Source organism: Chaetodon auriga, chromosome 12, assembly GCF_051107435.1.
Source record: "Chaetodon auriga isolate fChaAug3 chromosome 12, fChaAug3.hap1, whole genome shotgun sequence".
Classification (NCBI taxonomy): domain Eukaryota; kingdom Metazoa; phylum Chordata; class Actinopteri; order Chaetodontiformes; family Chaetodontidae; genus Chaetodon; species Chaetodon auriga.
The window spans coordinates 19,720,640-19,743,110 of NC_135085.1; the positions used below are offsets into that span (position 1 = coordinate 19,720,640).

Genomic DNA, 22,471 nt, shown 5'->3' on the forward strand with positions numbered 1-22,471 from the left:
TATCTTACCTTCAAGCACTGTAAGCTTGGCACTGGTGTTGATCTCGCCAGCGCTGTTGGTGGCTGTGCACTCGTAAATGGCTTCGTCTCTGTGTGTGCGCAGTGGCTGGATCCGCAGCACGGAGCCCGAGCCATCATCAAACTCAATCACCTGGGAGAGCCGGAGCCAAGCAAAAGGCCACGAATGTTATTTTAGGGGCCTCTTTCTCTTTTCCAGGCACTTTATTGCAACATATAAATAACAATCGTTTAGACTTGCAGATTGCGGTTTTCTTGGATTTTGTGTTTCTGATCTGAGGGAATAAAAAATGTGTCAGTTTTGCAGCTTTACCAGTTTCTCAAAATCCTATTTCCATGGCCTGCTGCAAAATGAGAAGTAAAATAGAAGTCTGTTCTCACTGAAAATGACTAATGAAAAACCCCTTTCTCTTAAAAGCAAGTGAGAATCGACCATGAGGTTCAGGGTGAATGATGTTATGAAATCACATCCAAAAACATGGCAATGCACAGCAGAATCGCAACGAGCTTCGTACCAAGTAATGCCAAACAGGAGAATAACCCAGCAGCACCCCCAGCTACCACGGCTACATTATGTTACAGAAGAAAGACTGGTCAGACACAGTGTGAGCTCCCACCTAAGGTATTTTCTACTGTTCAAAAGAGGAAGGGGAACTACATCAAGTAACACATCAAGGGGATGTATGGCCAGAGACGGTGGAGCTGAGGAACAGAAGGGGAAGGACGCGGGTGTGAAAAGACTGAAAGAGATGAAGAGGACTATATAAATCAAGATGGAAGGAGATTAAAGAGGAGGGAGGCCTGTCTGGTCTCGCTTGGAAAAGAGAAGAGTTGGTGTGATGCTCAATGACAGGGCAATTGATTGTGTGTGCTGTGTGAGTGTGTGCTTAGTGTGAACGCTGAGTGTGGACGTGTCTCTGTTAATGAGAGAGGGTTGCAGGGGCAGTCTGAAGCCCACGCCTGTAATGTCTTCTCATGTGCGTTGTGCTTGTGCCTGCTTGTATTTATGTGTGTACCTGTGTGTGCGTATGTGAGCGTTTCAGAGATGCGAGAGTCACGCATGAGTGCTCACCTCAAAGCGCTGGGAGCTGACTTTCTTGCCTTTCTTCATCCAGGTGATTCTGGGTTTGGGCTCCCCGGTGGCCTGGCACACAAACGACGCGACTCCCCCCGAGATGCCCGTCTGGTCCTCTGGGGATTTTACGAAACTTGGCAAGCCTGAGAGAGCCGGAGCGAAGGGGGCAGAGGGAGATAGGAAGCGGTAAGAAGAGGGAGGGAAAGAAGGCAGGGGCAGGGAAAGAGGGAGAGAGGCAAGGGAGAGCAGAGGGGAGGGGGAGATGTTAGTGGCCGTCGCCTCGGCATGTAAAACTTGGGTATCTGTGGGTATCACTTTCTCCAAACAAAGGCAACAATGAGAAAACCCACACTGGCATTGTTGCTGCGCACACCTGCAGCTCAGTCACGGGAGAAACATCCAGTCTTTGTGAGCCTGCCTGTCAATGCATCATGTTGAATTTCTCACCTCCGCTTTGACACCATTTGAAAGAAGGCAAAGTCTGCTGCTCACAGACAATAAAGTTCCATCGATTGAACACGAGGGATTGCATGAAACTCAATAGATAAAACGAGATAAACAGATAAACTCCTGCTCTTCACAAATGATGCAAAAATCGCAGACAAAGAAGTGGGACGCTGCTAAATTACACACTCTGGGAGTTAGGCGGGTTATTTAGCATTCAAACAGCCATTTTTGGCCTTTGGGGCATTAAAACCAGTCGGTACGTCCTGAAGTTCAAACAAAGCTTCTACTATGTCGTGATCCTGTAACCTCTCTGTGACGTCTTAGACGATGCCTGTTTACAGCGACACAGTAGACAACCACGACACCTAGAAACGAGGTTCCCCTGTTTGCCTTCAGGGTTTTTTTTACTGAGCACCACACCCAACATCATTATACATGGGACAATGGAGTGTGTGTTTCAGTGACAGACCGTCTAAGTTGACAAGATGGTACAATGAGCACACCTTAGCTCCACGCTATGGCCGCCATGCTTTGTGCTTTATTTACAGCCTCAGACGTGCATAATAGCAGTCTGGCTTCAACAATGTAACACAACGTCCTTATTACCAGCTCCATCAGCTCGTGTTTCATCTCCAGAGTCATTAAAGAGGGAGGTGGGGAACACCTAAACCGCAGTGGTGGCGGGGAGACCGCTCCGTGGAGACATGCACAAAGGGGTAAATCATTATGCAGTGTACACAGAGGAGACGACAGCCTTCCCTCGCTGAGCACACGCTGGGGAAAGTCCAGCAATGGCTGCCACCATCTTTCCTATTTTATGTGTTCTAATATAACATTGGTGGGAGAAGGTGGGGCGGGTCAATATCTAGTTAGCATAGCATTGTTCCTCTTTCTGATACGGACTTCAGTGAGCATGCTCTCCATCTCTACCTGCTACATCATGAACTTCTGCCCGCACTTGGCTGCAGAGCAAAGTGGCGCTGTCTGTCCTTGCTTGAGGACATCTCTGCAAAGGCGCTTTGTTCAAATAATACAGCGGTATACAATACAAGAGACACCGCGAGCATGCAGGCAGTGACAGGTGCGTGCATACATAGCACTTTGATGTGAGATGGTTACACGCACACAAACGCAGCTGGGTGGAGGGACAGAGGCACTCGCAGACATATGAGATGTTTAATAGCTCCTGAAGAAAAGCTTATTGTCCATGCAGGGTAATCCGTGATGTTCTGAAATTTGTGTCAGGAAAAAAAAAATCTTCTACAAGTTGTCTTACTGCTTGCACCAAATGAAGTGCAATCTTTCAGACTGTACTGGCTGTACAGATAGCTGCAGCACAGTCAAACAGAGCGTAATACCTTAAAATTGCTCAGTATACTCAATACAGGAACGCACTAAGAGATAGCACTCCTCACGACTTTATTATTTATTCTTGCAATGATCCATTTTATGACCTGTTTTCCATGGGAGTAGGTCCTTGTCAAAGAACTCTCAAATTAGCAAAAGAGATTAAAGCCCTCGGTTTAAGAAACAATCATGATAAGCTAACAATGACAAACAAATGCCCAGCATTTTACATAACACTGAAAGACTGAAGTGTGCTGTGGCGCAGTGTAGTGTGTGAGTAGGCACTTATGTGTACTTGGTGATACACAGTAATCCAACACATCCATCCATCCATCTGCGACCTGTGACCCCTTCATAGTACCTAAACCCACCTGACATTTGAATGATATTTTCGTCCTGGTTCTCCCACGGACAAGATTTAGACTGCCAACAGCACAGTAATAAATCCTTTTCTACAGCTCCGGGATGTGACTGTGACACACACGCAGGCAGCAGCAGGAGAGCTGCGCTAATGATTCACACCTGATAAGCTCTTACGAGCGTATGCCTGAGCATGCATCTGTGCGTGCAAGGGTGCTGGGTTGGAATCCTCAAGACCTGATTATCACCATTCTGACTTCCAAGGGTTACTGCTAACATCTGTCCACAGCAGTTCCACTGAAGTCGATGTGAGGGTTTTTCACTTTGCCGCTAAGATGGAAGATCCAGCAGCATTAAAGAGTCCTCGGCACATGCTTCAAATTAAAGGATGTAAGCTCATGTGTTGCCGCAAACATTTAAGAGAGGAACCACTGGATCTTAGACATCGTGAGGATTTTTAGGGATAAGTGGAAGAAAAGGGTAAACTGGCCCTCGCTGAGCTTTTCCTGTATTAATCCTCTTAAACAAGCTTCCCCCTGAATTTTGATAGTTAACCTATGACTCAAAGGCGAAACTATGGCAAACTCTGAGCTGTCCAGCGTTAATCCAGATCTCACCAGGATTAATCACGAAATCTGGACAGGGTTAGCGGTGGTCCCAACACATTCCAACTAAAGGGCAGAAGCTTTTTTTTTTTTTTCTACGACTCTGTAGAGTTCCTCCATCACTGTGCCACCACTTGCGGATGAGGATATCAAACTGCTGGCTTTGTCACTTCTTTTCTTGGAGAGACAAAATCCACACTCGACCCTTTTTCTCTGCTGTCCCATTTTCCTAGCTGTCAGGCACTTGTCACACGAAAACAAAGGCTGGGACGAGGTGGAAAACACATAAGCCTACCTATGCAAATCCTTCACTTAGCCAGTGACTGCAAGCTTTGAGCTGCACTCTTTCAAAGCTTTGATACATCACATTCAAAACTCCTATCTTGACACACATGGCTTTAACCCATGCCTTCTTCTCGCTGCCACAGCCATCAGGCCCAGTACAGACTGCAAGGTGCCACAGATACAGAGTTGGGTGTATCAACTCATGAATGCCTCATTTACCACATTTAGTTTATTCACGCCAACATGATCAGCACTGCTCTAATTACTATCAACTGTTTTATGTAAACACCCAAACTCTATCAAAATCAAAGCAGGTAAACTGGATAAATATATCTGGACTACAGGTCAATCTTTCAATCTACTGGTTCTAATTAGCAAATCAATGCATCAGAAAGATCAAAAAGTGATCCACATGCAAAACAGTGGATCTGGAGCTGCTGTGCACAAACAGCAGCGTGGCTGGCGGTGGAGGAAAAAACACATTTGTTGTTAGTAGAGCAAAAAGCCTTTCATGTTAAAATTAATGAACGGAATAAATTAGTTAATTAAAGCAAAAAACACTTAAGTGAAAACCCTCAATTTTCCTTTTCCCCGTCTCATTTTATGGGATTAGTAAGGTGTTTCTATGCTACCACACATCCTGACGGACAAGCTGATTATCAAACAAATCAGGCAAATCATGCAGTTATTAGGGAAATGAATGCAAACCCTTTTAATGCCTAATATATAAAAAAACATGAAAAAACATGCTAACTTAATCTAGCAGTAGTTATTAGTATTATTAGTAGCATTCTTAACGGGCCTGTTTAGCATTTACGCTGCAGGCTGTACATAGACCAGGTGTACTCTCTCTTAAAAACACAAGGATGCATATTTGTACCCTGTTGACTTGAAATTCAAATGTGAGGGCACACTATTGACAAATCTGCACAGATCCCTGGTGTAGACAGTACTGAGGGAGCCTAGAGGCTGCTGATTGCTCTGTGTGAGGGGGATTAAACAGCTTCTCTCAGTTAACCTAATGCCTGCAGCAGTATTTGTGTGGTCTGAGGTCATTCGAGACATGAAAGGTACGGGGGTTTCCACAACTCCGGTCGTGCTACAGATGTTTTATTTTTCACAAGGAGTAGGGTGATCAGGAACACCTGTCAATGTACAGGAAACATTAAACAACGCTGGACAACAGGTGAGATTTAAAGAGAATGGATAAAATGGTTTAGTGAATATTTATTCATTCACAGTTTTCCTCTCTTCTGATCCACTCAGAGCAGAGTTACTGTATAGTGTGTTTCCTGAGCAGCTATACAGTTCTCCCTTTGATCCTCTTCCGGGGCTTCAGAGCAAGGCTTATAATAAATGCAGAGACAGCAGGGAGAGTTGTGTAAATGGCACTTGCGTGGCTAACAATTAGTGTATTCCCAGGCTTGCCAGAGTGCCCAATGAGAGCTACTCCGTGGTGTAGAGTATCAGGGATCGATATACGCGCGGCAGAGAGAAAACCATTAATTCTTATTAATAATGGATTAGCAAGTTATCATTTTCATGAGGCAACACTTAGTGGAAATTTGTCTGATGGCATCAGTCCTGCTTGTTTTAATGGAACACTTCCATTAAGGCCCTTTTCGGGCCATTAGCAGGCAACTTGTTTGCAATTAATTCCATATAAAGCTGCCACCCCTGCAAGTTATTTACCCTGTTAAAGTCAACTGCACTTCAGGCTGTTTGTTTAAACCAATAAACATCATGTTTGCTATCTCCACTTCTCTTTTACAGCCGAACATCAAGAAGCATTGTGTTTTGGGTTTATTTTTTTCCCACTCCAATGGCACATGAGCATAGCACGTTAGCATATGGAGGAACTAAAAAATGTGAAGCTGGGTTTTTCGTTATCATCTCCCCGTGGTCACTGTGTTTCAGGTCAACATTATTTATTTTATTATGTGTTTTTTAAATTTTAATTTCATCTGTCAATGTGTCACACTGAGTTCACATTATAGCAATGCAGCTGTCACTGTGCGGTGCAGTACAGCAGCCCACCCGCTCCTCCACTTGTTCTTGTTGTGTCAATCATGCCATAGTGTTCCCCTCACTGCAGACTCGCTGAACGCATACTGTGCTGAAAACAGAAGGAGGGCTTTAGCTCAGGTGATTGGGTCTAAATATCTTGAGCTTCAACTTTTTGCGGCACTAAGGTTAACTGTCTAGTATGAAGACCTCGCATTAAGAAGATCCTGCTTTCAAACACAACTAGGATCGACTACAGAGGCATCCACCTCTATATACATATATAGTATCTATATCTATAGTTGCTTATTTCTTTGCATGTCTGAACAGGTTTTTGCTGGATGGTCTGGTTTCGTTGCACTCGCTGACAGTCAGTTCACACTGCATTCACTTCTGGTGACACAGACACAAAAGATTTTTTTTCCTCCCTTTTTTAAGAGTGATAGTGTAGCAGCCAAAGATTGACGGAGCTTTATAAGCTTTTTCAGAACTTCAGAGAAGTCACATGAGCGGTGTGGTTCTTCATCACTGGGATACTGTACTTAAGACAAAATGTCTAAACCTATAGCAGAGAAAAGGAAAGAGAAAAACATCAAACTTTCAACACTCTTGTGGACCACAAAGACAGGCTTTCAATCTGGCCTTCCAGCCCTCAGTGAATTATTCAAGACAGTGGAGAAGAACAAGAACTCTAAGTGCAATTACCCTTCACTCCTCTCTTCCCAGTGTGAGCAACATTAATGTAATGGCTTTCATCTTCTCGAGCCGATTAAGAACGAGGGAAGCATCTCTCGAGCCTGCTCTCTCTCTCTCTCTCTCTCCTCTCGTCTGTCAGTCAATATGTGACATTTGGAAAAAAAAAACACACAATGTCCTTTGGTGACCAGTGCCTGGAGTGGGCATTTAAACGCAACTAGTTAAAACATGGATAGATGCTTCATTGTGCACTTCTTGATCATGAGCATGAGGGTGTTCCTGGCATCACATGACTGGGAGTCTGAGGTTTTGTATTACCTGTGGTCTTTAGACTGGCGCCCAACCTCTAGTCAAAGATGACTCATTACCTGTGGCATTTTTCAACCCACCTGACTCCTGAGGGGAAGTCTGAACAGACATGAGATAACAGCAGGCGTTTGATTTCTTTGTCATACTCTCTTAAGACAAAACTACTATTGTTGCATGAGCAAAAATATAAGACTTCACGCTGTTTCAATGAAAATGGCGGTTATAAAATGCAGATTAACTGCACTATTATAATTTCTTGCAGGTTAGAGTCTCACCATATCATTATCTGAAAACAACTCATGTATAGTCTGCCACACATTGTGGACAATGCAAATGTAAAATGCAAAATCACTCTCTGTCTCCAAAGGACAGGCTCTTTGTCAAGTACTGTATGTGGCCCTAGCCAACAAGACAAGCCTGCTAATGTGTCGGCTGAACTGCGCAGCTCATCTGCATAACCCTGGGGCTACATCACCTCCGATGTTCATTTAGCTCACTTGATGAAATGTTCTCATTTGCACTGTCATGAAACTAAGTGTTTTTTCCATTCTGAAACAGTGAAGGACGACTGACTGCTGCAGTTAAAGGCATGTGTGGGTGGGTAGCAGAGTGTCAACCTGGAGACGCTCGCATGCAAAACAAAATACGAGGAGGGAAAAGTACATTTTGAATGCGGCTTGAATATGTAATAAAGTATATATTGTGACACTTTTGTAATGGAAATCCAAACTACTCTGTAAAGTTGCTGTGGGAATACAAAAGGAGATTTATTCAACTGATGGGGGGTGGGGTGGGGGCTTCATTAACACTGCTGAGTAGAGTCCAATGGTCACCTTGGCTTGGATCCTGACATTAACAGACCAGTGTGGGGAAAATGTTAAGTGTGTTAAATAATCCCAGGAGGGGTCGCGTTGGTGGCCCCGCTGCTGAGGTGGCTCCTAGCTTCTTCAGACATCCCATTTTGGGGTGAGCTCATCATCCATCACCACGCACCCATGTGCGACCCCACTAACCTCATTAATTTTCCTCCCCTAGATTAGCCTTCCCTCAGAGACCACAAAGAGCCCCTACCATTGTTCTCATCGTCTCACCCACACGGCCCAGAGGTCTTAAGTAATTCAACTCTCCACTAGCCAAAATTGAGGGAGAAATTAAATTATGTTACTGTAGGGATGTGGAACAACAAAGTGATTCTGGCTTTACACGTGTGCCAACAAGCGCTTTTTTGCTTCCCTTATGATTTAGCATCTTTTGAAAAACTGAGGTGACCACTTACCCATGAAATAGTTCCCACTTGAGATCCAGCCATGTTTTATGCTGCTTCATGTCCACGGGCTGTTTGGGTTGAGCTAAACGCCTTGAAATGCACCTTAGAGGACGCTCTGAAGGTAAACAGCGCGTAGGTGCCAGCTATCTTGAAATTCTCCAAACCGCAATAGAGTCTGATCAATGGTCAGGATGTGACAAAACAGATGTATGGGCATCCTTTAATGCTCAGAGTAATTCCCAAATAATATCTCTGAGCACAAATTAAATCAACTCTTAGTCATTGCTGGTAATCATCTAGACTCAAAGTAGCCTAAGATCAAGTGAGAATGTAATCAGTAATGAGTAATAAGGAACCGTGAGTGACTGAAGTCCTTCGTCAATAAAGCCATCACTATGACCGCAGAATTAAAATGTCTTTCTCCTTCTGCCCTTTTCTGGAAGGACACTGGCGGTTCTTGTCGTCCTGTGGCATTGCTGAATCCGGGACACAGCAGTGGGTTTGGGTGACTGCCTCTGGCCCTGCTATTGAGCTCCCTAATTAAACTATTAATCTCACATCATTAACCTCTGGCGACCCTTTCCTCCCTCCATTCAGACATTGCTGCACAGGCTTATGAAAACAACTTCCCATTGTACCTCCACAACCTCTAAATTGCATTCCTCCAACACTTTATCTTGCAGATGTTTTTCTCACCTGCACTGCTTTTTCTCCACTGCTTTCTCAGAGCGCATTTTCAACAGTTTAGTTCTCCCTCCGCCTCAGCCTCTCTTTCGGCGTGCCTGTCTGTATGATGTGTGTGGACCACAGCTGTGTGCTAACTGCATTACTCTCCAAGTGGCTCTCCAAGGTGGATATGGTTACTTTTAATTAAAAAAGAATCAATTTTCATCCCTGTCAGTTTTTGAGCTGGGTGACCATATGGACACTTAAAAATACAATCCAATTTCAAGCCCCCCCCACCCCCCAGCTCTGGCTGGCCACCCCTCTCCAAACCACTTTGGCACTTGCATCACATCAGTCCGCTGTAAGAGTCTCCAGAGATTTGTTTTATAGGCTTGTTTTTTTTCCAAACACATTCCCGTTCGCAAAATTCTGGTAAGATATGCAACATTACCAGCAATTTGCGGATATTTCTGTCAAATTCCAAGGGTTCGTGTATATTTAGCATGGCAGAAACGTCTTGCCAGTGGACAATGAGGAAACACAATGGCGAAGAAATTGTTTGTAGAGCTAACAAACTATTGGTGGTACGCAATAAATAAGACACTCAAACATTGTGGCACGAAAGAGCAGTTTTAATTTAAAAAGTCACTTTAAACTTATTAAGCTAATTAACGTGCCATTGTAATCCTGCTGTCACTGGGAGTGAAAAGAGAAAGCCTGCGCACAAAGGCCTCTGTGGTCTGCCACACCTGACGTGAAAAGCCACCCAGGATTACAACATGGGAGGCACGAGAGAAGACACATATATCAAAAGCTCATTAAATCCACCGAAATGACTCACAATGACAGCACTACAAAAAGATAACCATTATATTTAAGTGCTGTGCATGTGTGACTTTGAGGCTGACCTTGTGGGCCGGTGGCCTATTGTGTACAAGGTGGCTCTATAGGGAGCTGGTTGATTAGGCAGAGCTCCCCAGGGATCGATGGGACGTCTGCGATCAGCACTCAGAGTAATCACTGTATTGTGTGGATACTCAATGACGGTATAAGATGTATGATGTCATAAGACTATGACGCCGATAGTGCCGGTGCAGGATTTCTTGTAGTCACTTTTGCTTCTAAATCAAGATAAATTGTACCGTCTTAAGTATTGGGTCGAACAAACAGTGTCACAACAACCTTTAAAATGCAGCCACCCTAAACCAGCAAACGATGCACCGCAAACTAGGGTTTCCTTACGTCAGGAGAAGATGATTGGTCGGTTCTCTGTAGCACCACAATGCTTCAGTTACAATGGTATGTTGTGGTATATATTACCTTCATCGAAAAAACTGCAGCTGCTGCAATTTGGATATTTCACTTGGCCTCACTGCGACTGTGATTATATGTTGATTAACTGTTCGGTCCGACTGCAAACCAACACTTTTTCTGTAAGGGGAAGGCCAAACACTGCTCGCATGTTTGCTACCTGTGGTTGTCTTTCTTGCTGATCTTTCTCAAGGGGGAGACAAGGACACCAGACTGAACCCATGTAATCAGAAACTTGCCAGGCACCCCGCCCATAATATCTGTCTGGTGTCTGCCCTGTAATACAGGAAATCCAAACCAGAACTATCAAGTTCACATAACTAAGTTGCATACAAATTACAGGAATCAAATGAACACAACCCTGCCATTAGTGGTAGGTGTTATTTTTGCCCCCCAACTGTATTATTTTAATTCTACGTCTGTTTGCTTTACAGTCTGGGTAATAGCAGGCCTAGGTCTTTTTCCGTGTGTGCTTACATTAAACTACAACCATAGGTTAACCCCGGACCAGAGCCAGGCTTTTCTATGGGTTATTTTTTGTTCCATCTTTCTTTTAAGCTTAAATTCCATCTTTTCCTTTTTCGTGTTAGAGTTGGGGTGTACCTTCGATAAAAACCTTTGTGCCAGCTTGCCCACAGCAGAGTATCCTTGTCTGTTAATTAAAATGCTTAGCTTTGTGTTTTTATCTGTAAATGATTACTGGAATTAGAGACCAGGGCACTCTTGTACTCACGGACACAGAGAGGCAGAGATTTAGATTTACAAAAATAAAGATACTGTAAAACATTGCCCACGCTGACCCTTGTTCATGACCACAGTACAACACGATAGCAAGCTGTGTATCTTTAAACACCTCTGTATTGTTTGGAAAAATGACAAATGAAGTGAGTGTCCAATGTGACCTACTGGAGACTGTACTGTAGATAAAACCATGACAAAATATGCTTTATAAAAATTGAAATGACTTCAGCCATCGTGCCTATTTGCTCCATATTCATCTTTACATGTAGCTATCTGCTCAATATAGATTAAAAACAGCACAATAGCAGCACAGCTTAATGATCTAATCTCTGGGTTGTACTGAACATCAGACAGACTCAGCACATCAAATAGTATCCTGGCACCTTCAATGTCCCTGACATGACCTTTTTTTTCTAGATAATCTCTAAAAAGCGCATGCAATTGAATCAATTTGTCCATCTCCTTGGTGGCAATGCAGGCATAGAAGAGCATGCACAACATTACATGACAATGAAGAGCCCTAAACCCATTATTGACAGGCTAAAAATAGTCTTACGGTTATTTAATTAATTTCCTGCATACGAATAATAATCAACAAACCATACTTCATTTGGATCTTGAAGTAATCATCATTATTATTCAGAGTTTGTTATTTTATATCAGAATACTATGGAGGAACGAGGCATACTGTAACATACTGCAATACTTGAGTCAAAGACATGTCACTGTATTAAAGTCTGGGGATGGATTCAGTGCAGTGGGGCACATCTTTCAAGTCTTACTTAAGCACTACTGCTCCGGTCAAGGTTTGATTTGGCCTGATCACATTACAGGCAGAGAGCAAAGACAGCCTTGCCAGACCACAAGAAAAAGACAGCGGTGCAAAACTTTTCTGCAAGGTCAAGTTCAAACTGCTACTGTGCAAAAGTCTGGACACACCGCGAGAGACAAAGATGATAGCACAGGGCTGAGTGGGACAAGGCAAAGGGTACAGCACGACAAATCCTACTGGACCCATGCATGAAAGGACAGGGCAGTTGGCGTGGTCGGGCGGTGGAATGGGAGGGGCGGGGGTATAATTGAATTACAGTGACCCTATGACAGCACTATAGGTGAGGTCATGTGTTGAATTAATTCTGTCCCTGACCCCGTCTTCGACAGGGCAGTGCCTCTTGGCTGCCCCCGAGATCCAAAGCGCAGCCACGGTGACACATCTTACTGAGCGCCATCTTCCAGCCAAAACCGTCGTTCGGATTGACAGCCGGTCACAGAGGCCGATGGAGCATCACTGCATGCACTGTGCGCTTATTTTTAGTGCTAATGCTAAAGCTCTCTATACTTTGGGGCGTGCATTAGACAAGCTGCTATTTATGTGTCCTGCAATCCACCAAAGACAGCAAATTTAAACAGAAACTATGTTGTATTTTAGATGAAGCTGTGCACCGCACGGTGTAACAGCTTGTTCTCTGTGAATATCCACACATTCAATAATGTACAACGATGCAGTGGGTTAAATTCAGCTTTTGGTAATATTGTCAGCCCCTTAAAATGAGGAGAACGTCTACAGAAGGGTTGGATTTCATCAGCTGATCACTAAATGAGGCTGTCATTGCAACAACTTGTTTTTTAACCTTCAATGTGTGTATTTTCCATCATGTGTGTTGCAAATGAGCGGCTAACATGCCCTTATTGTCAAAATTCTTATGAAGCGTAATGTATTATCAGATTGTACCAGAGGCAAAGCAGGTCTTCACATGAAGTGAATGGAGTTACTTACTGTCTGCCAGAGAGGAGAACACCATGCAGCTGAGTAGAAGCAGGAACAGCAACGCCCCTCTGGGCAGGAGGGGCACTGCCAGGTGAATATTAGGCACCATGTTCCAAGTTGGCACTGCTCCCTCCTCAGTCCCCTGCTAGACACGTCCCACTCTGACGGATCAAAGACTAACACCTGGGAGAGCAAACACATGCAGAACAGAAGTACAGAAACATTAGTATTCAAACTCACCATATATTTGCATATATTTGAATGAGCATAATAACACAGCAAAGCAGAAATATCGAGCGCACGTCGGAGCAGAGCGGAACCAAAGGAGACGGAAATTTTGTACACTTGTGAGAAAACAACAGCACAGAACGCTGGAGATCTTTGGTTACGATCAACAAGGCACCCATACCCACAACAAAATCCTGCTTGGGGCAGAGGAAAATACAAGTGAAGCGAATGTAACACGCAAACTACATCAAGCAGAGGAGTTAGGAAACAAATGCAGTACAGAGCTGCAGAGAAATCATGGGAAGAAACAGCGAGAACAAAGGGGAGGTCAGGATGCAGGATTAAGCTCCTCAGCTTTCCTCTCACAATGGGGATCAGTAAAAAAAACCCAGAGGACCTCCTAAACAGTACTCCCTGAGGACCACCGCCCACTTAATGTTCCCCATTAAGAAATTGAAACTGTGTCTTCCAGATGGGTTCAAATAACACAAAGTGCCGTGATCTCATAATATGACAACATGTATGCATACGGCATACATTTAAGATACAACACACCCCAGGGGGGACACGTTTGGTCAACAAAGCAGCAGCAGGTGTACCGCAAATTAACCATAATTAACCGAGCTATAAAACAGAAAGGATTGCTCCATCAACCTAAGTAGTGGGTGGAGACACAGAAGCAGAGGCTGTCCCTCGAATTGAACGGCACAAGCACTGATTCTTTGTCTTTTTAGGAATTAGATTTGGTGTAGGAAATGGCTAAACCACTGATAAGATTTAGATATGACCTTAAGTTTGTTATAGCCTGCAGTTTCAATGTCTAATGCCATTATAAACAAAGTAACTGTGTATCCCCATAAACTGAGCTAACTAAATTTCTTCTCCCCGCAATCTTGCCCACGGCCATCTGTGATGAGTAATCATAACGTTGTAAAGCTGACCACAATATGGTAAGGATAGATATCTCTCTTTAAATAAAGCAGTATCTCCAGAGGACTTCAGATAAAAAAGAACTAAAATGAGAAAAGTTTTTAAAAGTTTTCAACTAAGCCTACTTTTGTCTTCAAGGGCTCCCTGACAATGATTCCGTACAAAGCTTTTACAAGAGGCCTAATGGAATTGAATTGAAAACTTTCTCAGCCCGTTTCGGCAGTCTCACTGCCGAGTTTATAGCAGCGACTGAACAATGCTGATTGCTGATATTTGTGAAAAGAGAAAGAGAGGCGCTCACAATGTGGAATATCTTGAGGCTTGCTGGGTGGCCGGTCAGCTTTAGTCTATTCAGTTCAGCTAAATAAGTTAGAGTGTCAGGAACACAATGCCTCCAGTATCTTGTGGAAAAAAAAAAACTTTCCATTCTTAAGCCTGTGGAGGTGTTGAGCAGCCCATTACTCATGTGGCTATTTCAATGCGTGTGGAAACACTGAAAAAACGCACACACCGGGCACCTCTTTGACCACCCTCTTTGTGAAACAAGACCAAGGAAAACACTCCGCAAGGCAGAGATCTTAGCAAAGCAAAATTTCAAGAGTTTCCTTTTCTTCATCTGAGCTCTGCTTTAACCTCTTTCGACAAGTCTCTTGGCAAAGGAAAAGACAGGCATGGCTGGGTAAAATGACGAAGGAACGCTGTTTGTGAGTCACGGTGCTGGTGCCTCACCTGGGCACCGTTGCAGACAGGAATCACTGACAGCTAGCTCTTCACCGCTATTTGTCATTTACAAGAATGTGCCTCTAGGCCTTCATGTCTACTAAACCAATTTGTGATTGCAACACACCTTGCATCTCAGGAATTTCCAAACACGGTGTGCAGCCAACACCATCCATCGTCGGTGAAAGTTCAAGCTGTGATCGTATCGAGCCGTATTACGCTCGTCCCTGCGTGGAGTTTTTTGGAGAAATCAAAATAACGCATAAACCTCTGGGGAAAAAAAGATTCCCCTTGTGCCTTCACCTTCACTGATAATGAGAAAGCAGCTCATTATTGGTGTGTTAAGCTGTAGCAGTCTGGAGAAGAAAAGATATACTGCTCAGGGTGCCAGCGAACTGGATCACACCCCCACTCTGCAACCAGAATGAATGACATTTACGCCCCATTTTTATTTCAAGTTAATACCCCAAGTTAGCTTCGCAGAATGAGTGTAACTCACATCAAGTTTGTTGGCTGACAAATTTGTTTTGACACTCATTTTTATGTACACCAGCGTTGCGTTGGTTCGTGTCGGTGGGTAGAGAGAGAGTGAGTGAGGCTGATAGAGTTGGCTACTCGCCGTGCTCCAAACCCTTGGCGGTGGAGGGATATCTTTTACAGCAGATGCCAGAGAGAGGCAGATGCTTTTCATCTTCAATGAGACAAATTCCTAGAGCGAGGTTTATTCTTTATTTATATAGCTACTTATTTATCCCAGTGCAGCTTGGTGCCTCCCCGCTGCACGCAGATACTATGGGACAAACACTTGCCGCTCTGTGCATTTGTGCTGTGGCGGTAGAGCCGCAGAGAGAAGGACAGAGCACCAACGTGGAAATGGTGCAGCGTGATCCAAAATCTGAGCAAGTGGCTCCGCACACAGGAAGATGCTGTTTGCAACTATGTGGGAGAGCGAGAGAGAAACAGTAAGAACATGTAGGGGTGGACGTCTGCCCTTGTGAGATTGCATGTGAATCCTTCTGTCTTGGTAATGATTAAATTCGGAAGCCTGGTTAGCGCGAGAGAGGAAAGTGGGCAGGAGAGAGAAAGAGTTAGCGCCGCGTAATTATGGCTAAAATGATCATCCAGATATTTCCACCAGAAATTGAGATTGTAATTAATAATCACATAATTAGTCAGGAGGAATTCAGGGGCGTAATTGTTTTACAGCTAAAGCAGATTATCGAAAATAATAGTTTGAAACTGCAGTGCACAAACTGAAACATTAACATAAACATGCATTTTTTAACTGCAGTGAGTAAAATTATGGCATTGTAGCAAACAAAATCAAGGCTGGATTTATTTACCAGTTCTGTCTGACGTGAGCTGAGGCTGCGATAATTATTGTGCCGTTAGCACATTATAAAAGTAAGTTTATAGAGAAAAGAATTTTTATTGCATCTATGCAAACACAATTAACTGATAGCCACGATGAGATGTCCCGATGGAAGACAATAATCAACAAGACAAAGTCCGAGATTGTTTGTTCCTTCCACCTCATTATCGCTTGAAACCGGGACACCCATTAAAGAGACAAAGGAAAGGCTGCGCTTTCTAACTTCATGTCCACAAACAGCCATTCGTTAGAGCCCAGAACTTGTTGAACCACTGAACAAAATTTGACACGCAAGCAGTGTTACAGACGTCTGCAGCCGGGCTAAACACAACTGATGCCGCAGCATTCGGCCTTCTGTCCAATTTGTCAAGATCATATATCCTATACAGACTGAGGACTCTATTGTGGCAACATTTTATCTTAACGCACAGAAACCATGAGAGAGAACAGAAGGTCATTAAAGTGATACTGACGCTGAAATAACAGTGACCCTCACCGGCCTGCCACTCATCAGGGCATCCGCTGCTTTAAGTCTTTTAAAAACAAGCTTTGGAGTCTGGAGTGTCTCGGGAGTTCTCAGTAATGCAAAGTGTGACATGTACTGTATATATATGCTGTATTATGGGCATGTGGCTAAGAGGTTTAGTGAAGTAATTAACAAGGGAACAATGGGATGTGAGCATCTGAAACGGTAAACTGTGGAGGAAAAAAGAGCTTTCGAGTGAGCTCAGTGGGAGGGGAACACAACATAAAAATGCACACCTATCCTGTTTGCTTGTTTGCCACCCACATCAGGTGCCTGTCATTCAAGTTATTACCCCCAGTGTGTGTGTGTGTGTGTGTGTGCGTGTGTGTGGCAAGGGAGTGGCCACCCATACAGAATTGGTAGTCTACAAACAGACAATGTGAGACACAGCTGCGCAGAGAGGGCACAGAGGCTGAGTAAACACTACTATTACACTAACTACAGGTAGCATCTCTGCTCTCCATCGTTTCCATCCCTCCTACTCATGTCCTCTCTCTTTCTCCATCTCTGTTTAATGGGTCATCTTGAGCGTGGGGAGGTGGGACAGCTGAGATATATGGCTACCAGTGTGGGGAGCTAATCATGGCCGTCTCTGGAGGTGATAAACCCAGACCGGAGAGGTTTGTGTTGGCGCAGCCTGCAACGGCTCCATAAACACAGTTACAAGCTGCATTTCGACAGCAGTGTTTTGGCCCCTGATTAGTTTTCCATGGCCTAGAAGGCTCACCCTCACAAGTCTGTGCTCCTTTTTTACCTCAGCAGTGAACACACGCCACAAGACCCCAGGAGATTTGCTGCGAGCCGGCCAACCCCCGTATTGTAAAATGAAAGTGTAAAGTAGCAAAATTAGGCTTTCCCTCCGACTCTGAAAGCCTCTCAGTATCCACAGACTTGATGGTGCATGTCTTTTTTACAGGGCTGCGACAAGACCCTGCACTGAAATTCACCTCACAAAGGGTAATGTCCTGTGACCTATCAAGTTTTACAGCTCTTCTGTTTACAAGCCGATTCCACGGAGTTAATTGTTAACACAGAAGATTGAAAGACACCTTTAACAGGCAAGTGCACTTCCTGGAGTTGAGCAATAGAAAGTAAGGAGCTCTCATTACGCTGACCTGCAATTAAAGCACTCGTGTAAGAAAATCACATGAGTAAAGGGCCGGCCTGCGTGGATGACTCAAAGAAATCCATCAGTCAGTTTTTTTAAGGCGCTTCAATAATGACGTATAATACTACAGCCGTGTGAAACGTATGTGACATTTACAACATATGACAGAGTCTCTGTGACGCATTGTGACGTAATCCGTGACGCACGAGGGCCGGACCTAATGCAGCAGGCTCCTGATAATGTCCTGACAGAGGCTCTTACTTGCCTCTCAACAGAATGCAAAGCCCGTCGCATATTGGCTTCACCCATATGATACAATGTCGATTGGCATTTAGTCTGGTTGAGTGAACATTTAACAAAACTCGGGCACCTCCATAAATTGCCACTGAAGTAGGGATTTACAATCACCTCTGGGGGGCTACCAATCTTTTTAGCTGCAAATCAATCTGGGAATGAAAGGTGATATGTATTACACTGATATGTATTACACGGAGTAGAAGAGACACACCAGAGTGCCACCTCCATTTGAATTTATTCGAGAGTGATTATTGGCGTTGTCGAGCGGCAGAGCAAGGAGAAAATGGCTTGCACTACAAAGTGCTGGGCAAAGGGCCTGCAATAAATCAAAAAGCAGACTCAATGTAAAACAGACATTCATCAAATAAAAGCAATGCTGTGGAGAACTGGACAATCGAGTGGATGAAACAGCTTTCTGTAAAGTACCATCAACTCTGCCAGCCATGTTTACTGAATACAAACCGGCTACACTTGAAAATTAAAATGAAATATTCATAAAAGCATTAAGTTTAATTTAAAGAAATAATGTTTAACTCACAGACAAGTTTGCAAATACGCAGCGGGACACATTTTCCTTTTATTCTCAGGCCTTTTGCACAGAAGACTTGTGTTGTTTATTCATTTCATTGCCTTTGTTTACAGTCCAACATCTGCTTTTTGCCATTTTTACTTTATCATCATGGTTATTAACGTTATTATGATGATAGATTTTCTTATGAATCATTAGTTTATCTTCGTCTTACTCAAACGTTATTTGCTTTTTATTGAGGTATCTTTGTTTTAAGTGGTATATAGGCCAGCGTTTAATTCCTCAAAGCTGGGGCCTCAACAAATCTAACGGGGAATGGTAAAATAACAACGCTTCATATTCAGTTCAGGGTCTCTAAAAATATACAGTCAATAGCCTTGCCCTAGTTCAAAGATTGAAAAAAGTTTTAATTTTCATGTTTGTTTACGTCTTAGAGAGTTGTACAAATGAATTACTGCATAATTAAGAATGATTTTGTGCTATGGCCAAACATTAAATTAGCAGTATAAACTGAGACACATTCTCAGCAGCAGATGTGCATATATATCAAAAGGAAATTCACACTGTCAAGCAAGAAAGATGGGCTAAGACGTCACCACTTGACAGTTTGCTTGTGGACAGATGGTGCCATAAAATGACTAGGCAGGCAGCACAGAAGGCATGGACTCCCCCCTCACACCATGCAGAGGACTTCAACCCCCCCCCCACCCCCTGGGCAGAAAGCCTGGTCTCCGCTAGTAAAAGACAAACAGAGTGAAGGCATGTGAGCAGAAAGACCGGCAAATACGGAGCTCCATAGATCAATAGCTGGCCAAACAGAGGCAGTTGTTCAGGCTGAGCTCAATCCATGAGCGGATTTTTAGCAACCGGAACGAGCTGAAATATTAGAAAAATTAAGCTTTGTAGAACTGGGATAGAACATGAGTGGATATGAAGGACAACACAAACTGAAAACACACCGTATAGGTTTTCTCACTGGTACTGCTCAACAAGGAAAGAAACCTCCTCATTCTCTTCTTGTTTGAGTGCATTTATTATCTACAGGCTGCACTGAGGTGAGGATATCTGGCCCAACTTTGCATAAGAGCGTAGGAGGAGGCTTTTGAGGGCTCCATACTATTCAGCAGGTGTCTCCACTGTTCTAAATCAATTACCTCTAGTCAGTCAGCGCTTAGGGTAGGGGGGTATTGTAAATCAGCTTGGTGTCAGGCCAGATTAGTGACTGTAACAGGCTGGGAGTGGAGCTCTTTGGCCAGCAGGGACCTACCAGAGGCCTACATGAGAACGACGCCGTGGCCTCTGTGCTCAGTGACAGAGCAGCACCTCTGGTAATTGTCTGCCACAATACTTTGCACTAAGGTTGGGCCATATGATGGATGTACACCGTGAGAGTGGCAGAGAATTCGCTGCACCTTTCCACCCCTTTAATATGTCTAGTTATTGGAGAAAAAGCTAATTATTGAGCAGAACCGCTTTGAGGCAATATTGGATTTTCAGGATTTTTTCATCAATGTGATCAAATACTTTGATTTGCCTGGTGTTTAATACGGCGGATTAGCGAAAGCAGTTTTATCTAGCAGTTTATCCATACTGCACTCGGCAACTTTGTACACACAGTTCTACACTACGGAAATTAGGATTTGCCAACTCATGCTAGCAAAATTCAAATTGACTGCGGAAGGATTAGCCAGACTGCTACCGTTGGCTATTAATCAAAAATAGTGGTCATTCACTCGCTCGTGGGCACCGGGGAGATGGCCTGTGCCTGTCAAACTGTAAGCATGAAAGCAGCCTCTTACCTACATCCTTTTATGCAAATCTAATTCTGAGGAAATGCCATGTCAGCAAAAATATCCCACCACTAAACACATAGGCGAGGACACTGTAGTCCACAATCACTTTACGGCACAGAAAGTCTGAGATTTTTCATACTACGCTGGATGTTTTGGGGCTTTTTTTTTTTGTCTTCAGTCAGAGCTGAAATGAAACTGTATATTGACACAGTGGTTTTATTATTTCATCTTACAACAGATAAACGACACGAGGGAAACAATCCTCTGTGGTCCAGCTTACAGACCAACCAAACCCAGTGTTGACACAGGGAAGGGTTAGGCTAACTCAGGGAGGGAAGTGAAAAGCACTTCCTATATAATCAAACATTTGTGGTGGGAAACAGAAACACTGTACCTGATGGCGTCTGGGGCGAAGCATAAGGTTCTGTTTACATAGGAGGACCCCTTGATGAGAAATGTGTTTGTGGGAATCGAAAAGGCACACAAACATATGCTATTCTCAGACCTACCTTAAAACAAAAAGCCATGTGTGGCACAAAAACTGACTGCTGGTCTACCTGAAACAGTTGAGACCGAACAGATTTAATATGGTTTAGTTGCGGTTTCAGACGTGGAAAAAAGAGGATCCCCGGGTCCTAATCCAACTCTGCTCCTGCCCTCTCTCACAGACGGCTATCCTCTCAGCCGCTGTCTAACTAGTGAAAAGAGGCAGATTCTAATAAGCCGTTCTGTCTTTCTGCCAGTCTGTGTTTCTCTCCATCCCCCTGTTTCCTCCTCCTCCTCCTCCTCCTCCTCCTCCTCCTCCTCCTCCTCCTCCTCCCCTCTCTCCCTCCCTGGCCATGTCTCCTTCTCTGTCTCTTTCTCTCTGTCTGAGCCATGAGCCAGTCTGTTGGAGCAGATGGAACCATATATCCCCATTGCTCTCCGGAGGCCCGAGGATTTAAAATGTAAAAGAGATGAGTGCGGAATAGGCAGGGACCAGTCGATAAAGGGCAAGTGAGGCAGGGACTCTCAGCTTAGACTGTGTTCATCAAACAAGTACAGCTCTCCTTAAAAACTATGACTGTGCTACAGAGCGACGCGCCACAAACATGTCGACTGTAAACTCGCCACTAACCTGGCATGTCTGTCCTCACCCAGTGTCTAATCCAACATTTTGTCCTACATGGTACGAGCAGAGCAGGAAACTGTATTTATACTGGGAACAGATGCCCCAAAACTGTCTTCTGTCAAAAGAAAAAAAGTCCTTTATCAAGGAAAAGTGACAAACATTTGCTGGTTCCAGCTTCTAAGATGAAAACAAGACTGAAACAATGATTTCTTTCAATAGCTTGAAAACTAATCTGCAACAATATAGATGATGGTCTAATCATTTCATTTCATTGGATAATTCATTAGAAAACACAGGATGCCATACATGCTCTGTTTCTAGCTTCTCAGATGAATGAACTTGCTTTTCTACTGTACACATTTGGTTTTTGGGCTGTTGGTCAAACAGCAGAAGAAATTTTAAAGTGAGCCCTTGGCCCTGGGATTGACAGATTCATCAATAATCAATACACATGATGAAAAAACAAACACAAGTTTGGAATTTAATATACCAACTGAATTCTGATAGTTTGATGAACAGGAAGTAATCAGATTGTTAATCCCAAGGCTTCGACTGGAAATGCGGAGTCAGACCTGCCTTCCTCCACACCTCACCTCAGATCACCTTTCAGGTAATGAGCAAGTATCTGGACGCTGTATCCGTCGCCTGGGAGAAGAATCCGCTTCACCCTCCATCTCTGGGTGGCAGGTTGACAGACAGGAAGAGTGAAGAACAACAGGCAAGACGAGGTCGTGAGCAGTCCGATCGATTGCCAGCTGACTAGCAAGGTCCATTATACTGACAGGCCGGAGCCACAGCACGACGACCTGCACTCCACCAACGTCCTCATTACTACCTATGAATCTCTCACTGGGACCAATCTCTCTGGCGCTCTTCCCCATCTTGCTCACTCTGGCTTCTTTCTACAACACATGTGCCTGGGCAAAGCATAAGACTGAGCTGCACTCTTTCAATCTGAT

General features: G+C 43.9%; 1 protein-coding gene across 13 annotated transcripts in view; it reads right to left on the reverse strand.

Moving 5' to 3' along the window:
• The window catches only part of ptprfb (protein tyrosine phosphatase receptor type Fb), a 163,311-nt gene that overhangs the window by 93,016 nt on the left and 47,824 nt on the right, over window positions 1-22,471 (reverse strand). For all 13 annotated transcript variants that reach the window (XM_076744635.1, XM_076744637.1, XM_076744633.1 and 10 more), the window contains exons 2-4: window positions 12,908-13,081; window positions 1,090-1,235; window positions 9-150 (exon numbers count right to left, since the gene is read on the reverse strand). In XM_076744635.1, the coding sequence (XP_076600750.1) occupies window positions 9-150; window positions 1,090-1,235; window positions 12,908-13,007 (388 nt within the window). In that variant the 5' untranslated portion in view covers window positions 13,008-13,081. The remainder of the gene's footprint in view (window positions 1-8; window positions 151-1,089; window positions 1,236-12,907; window positions 13,082-22,471) is intronic.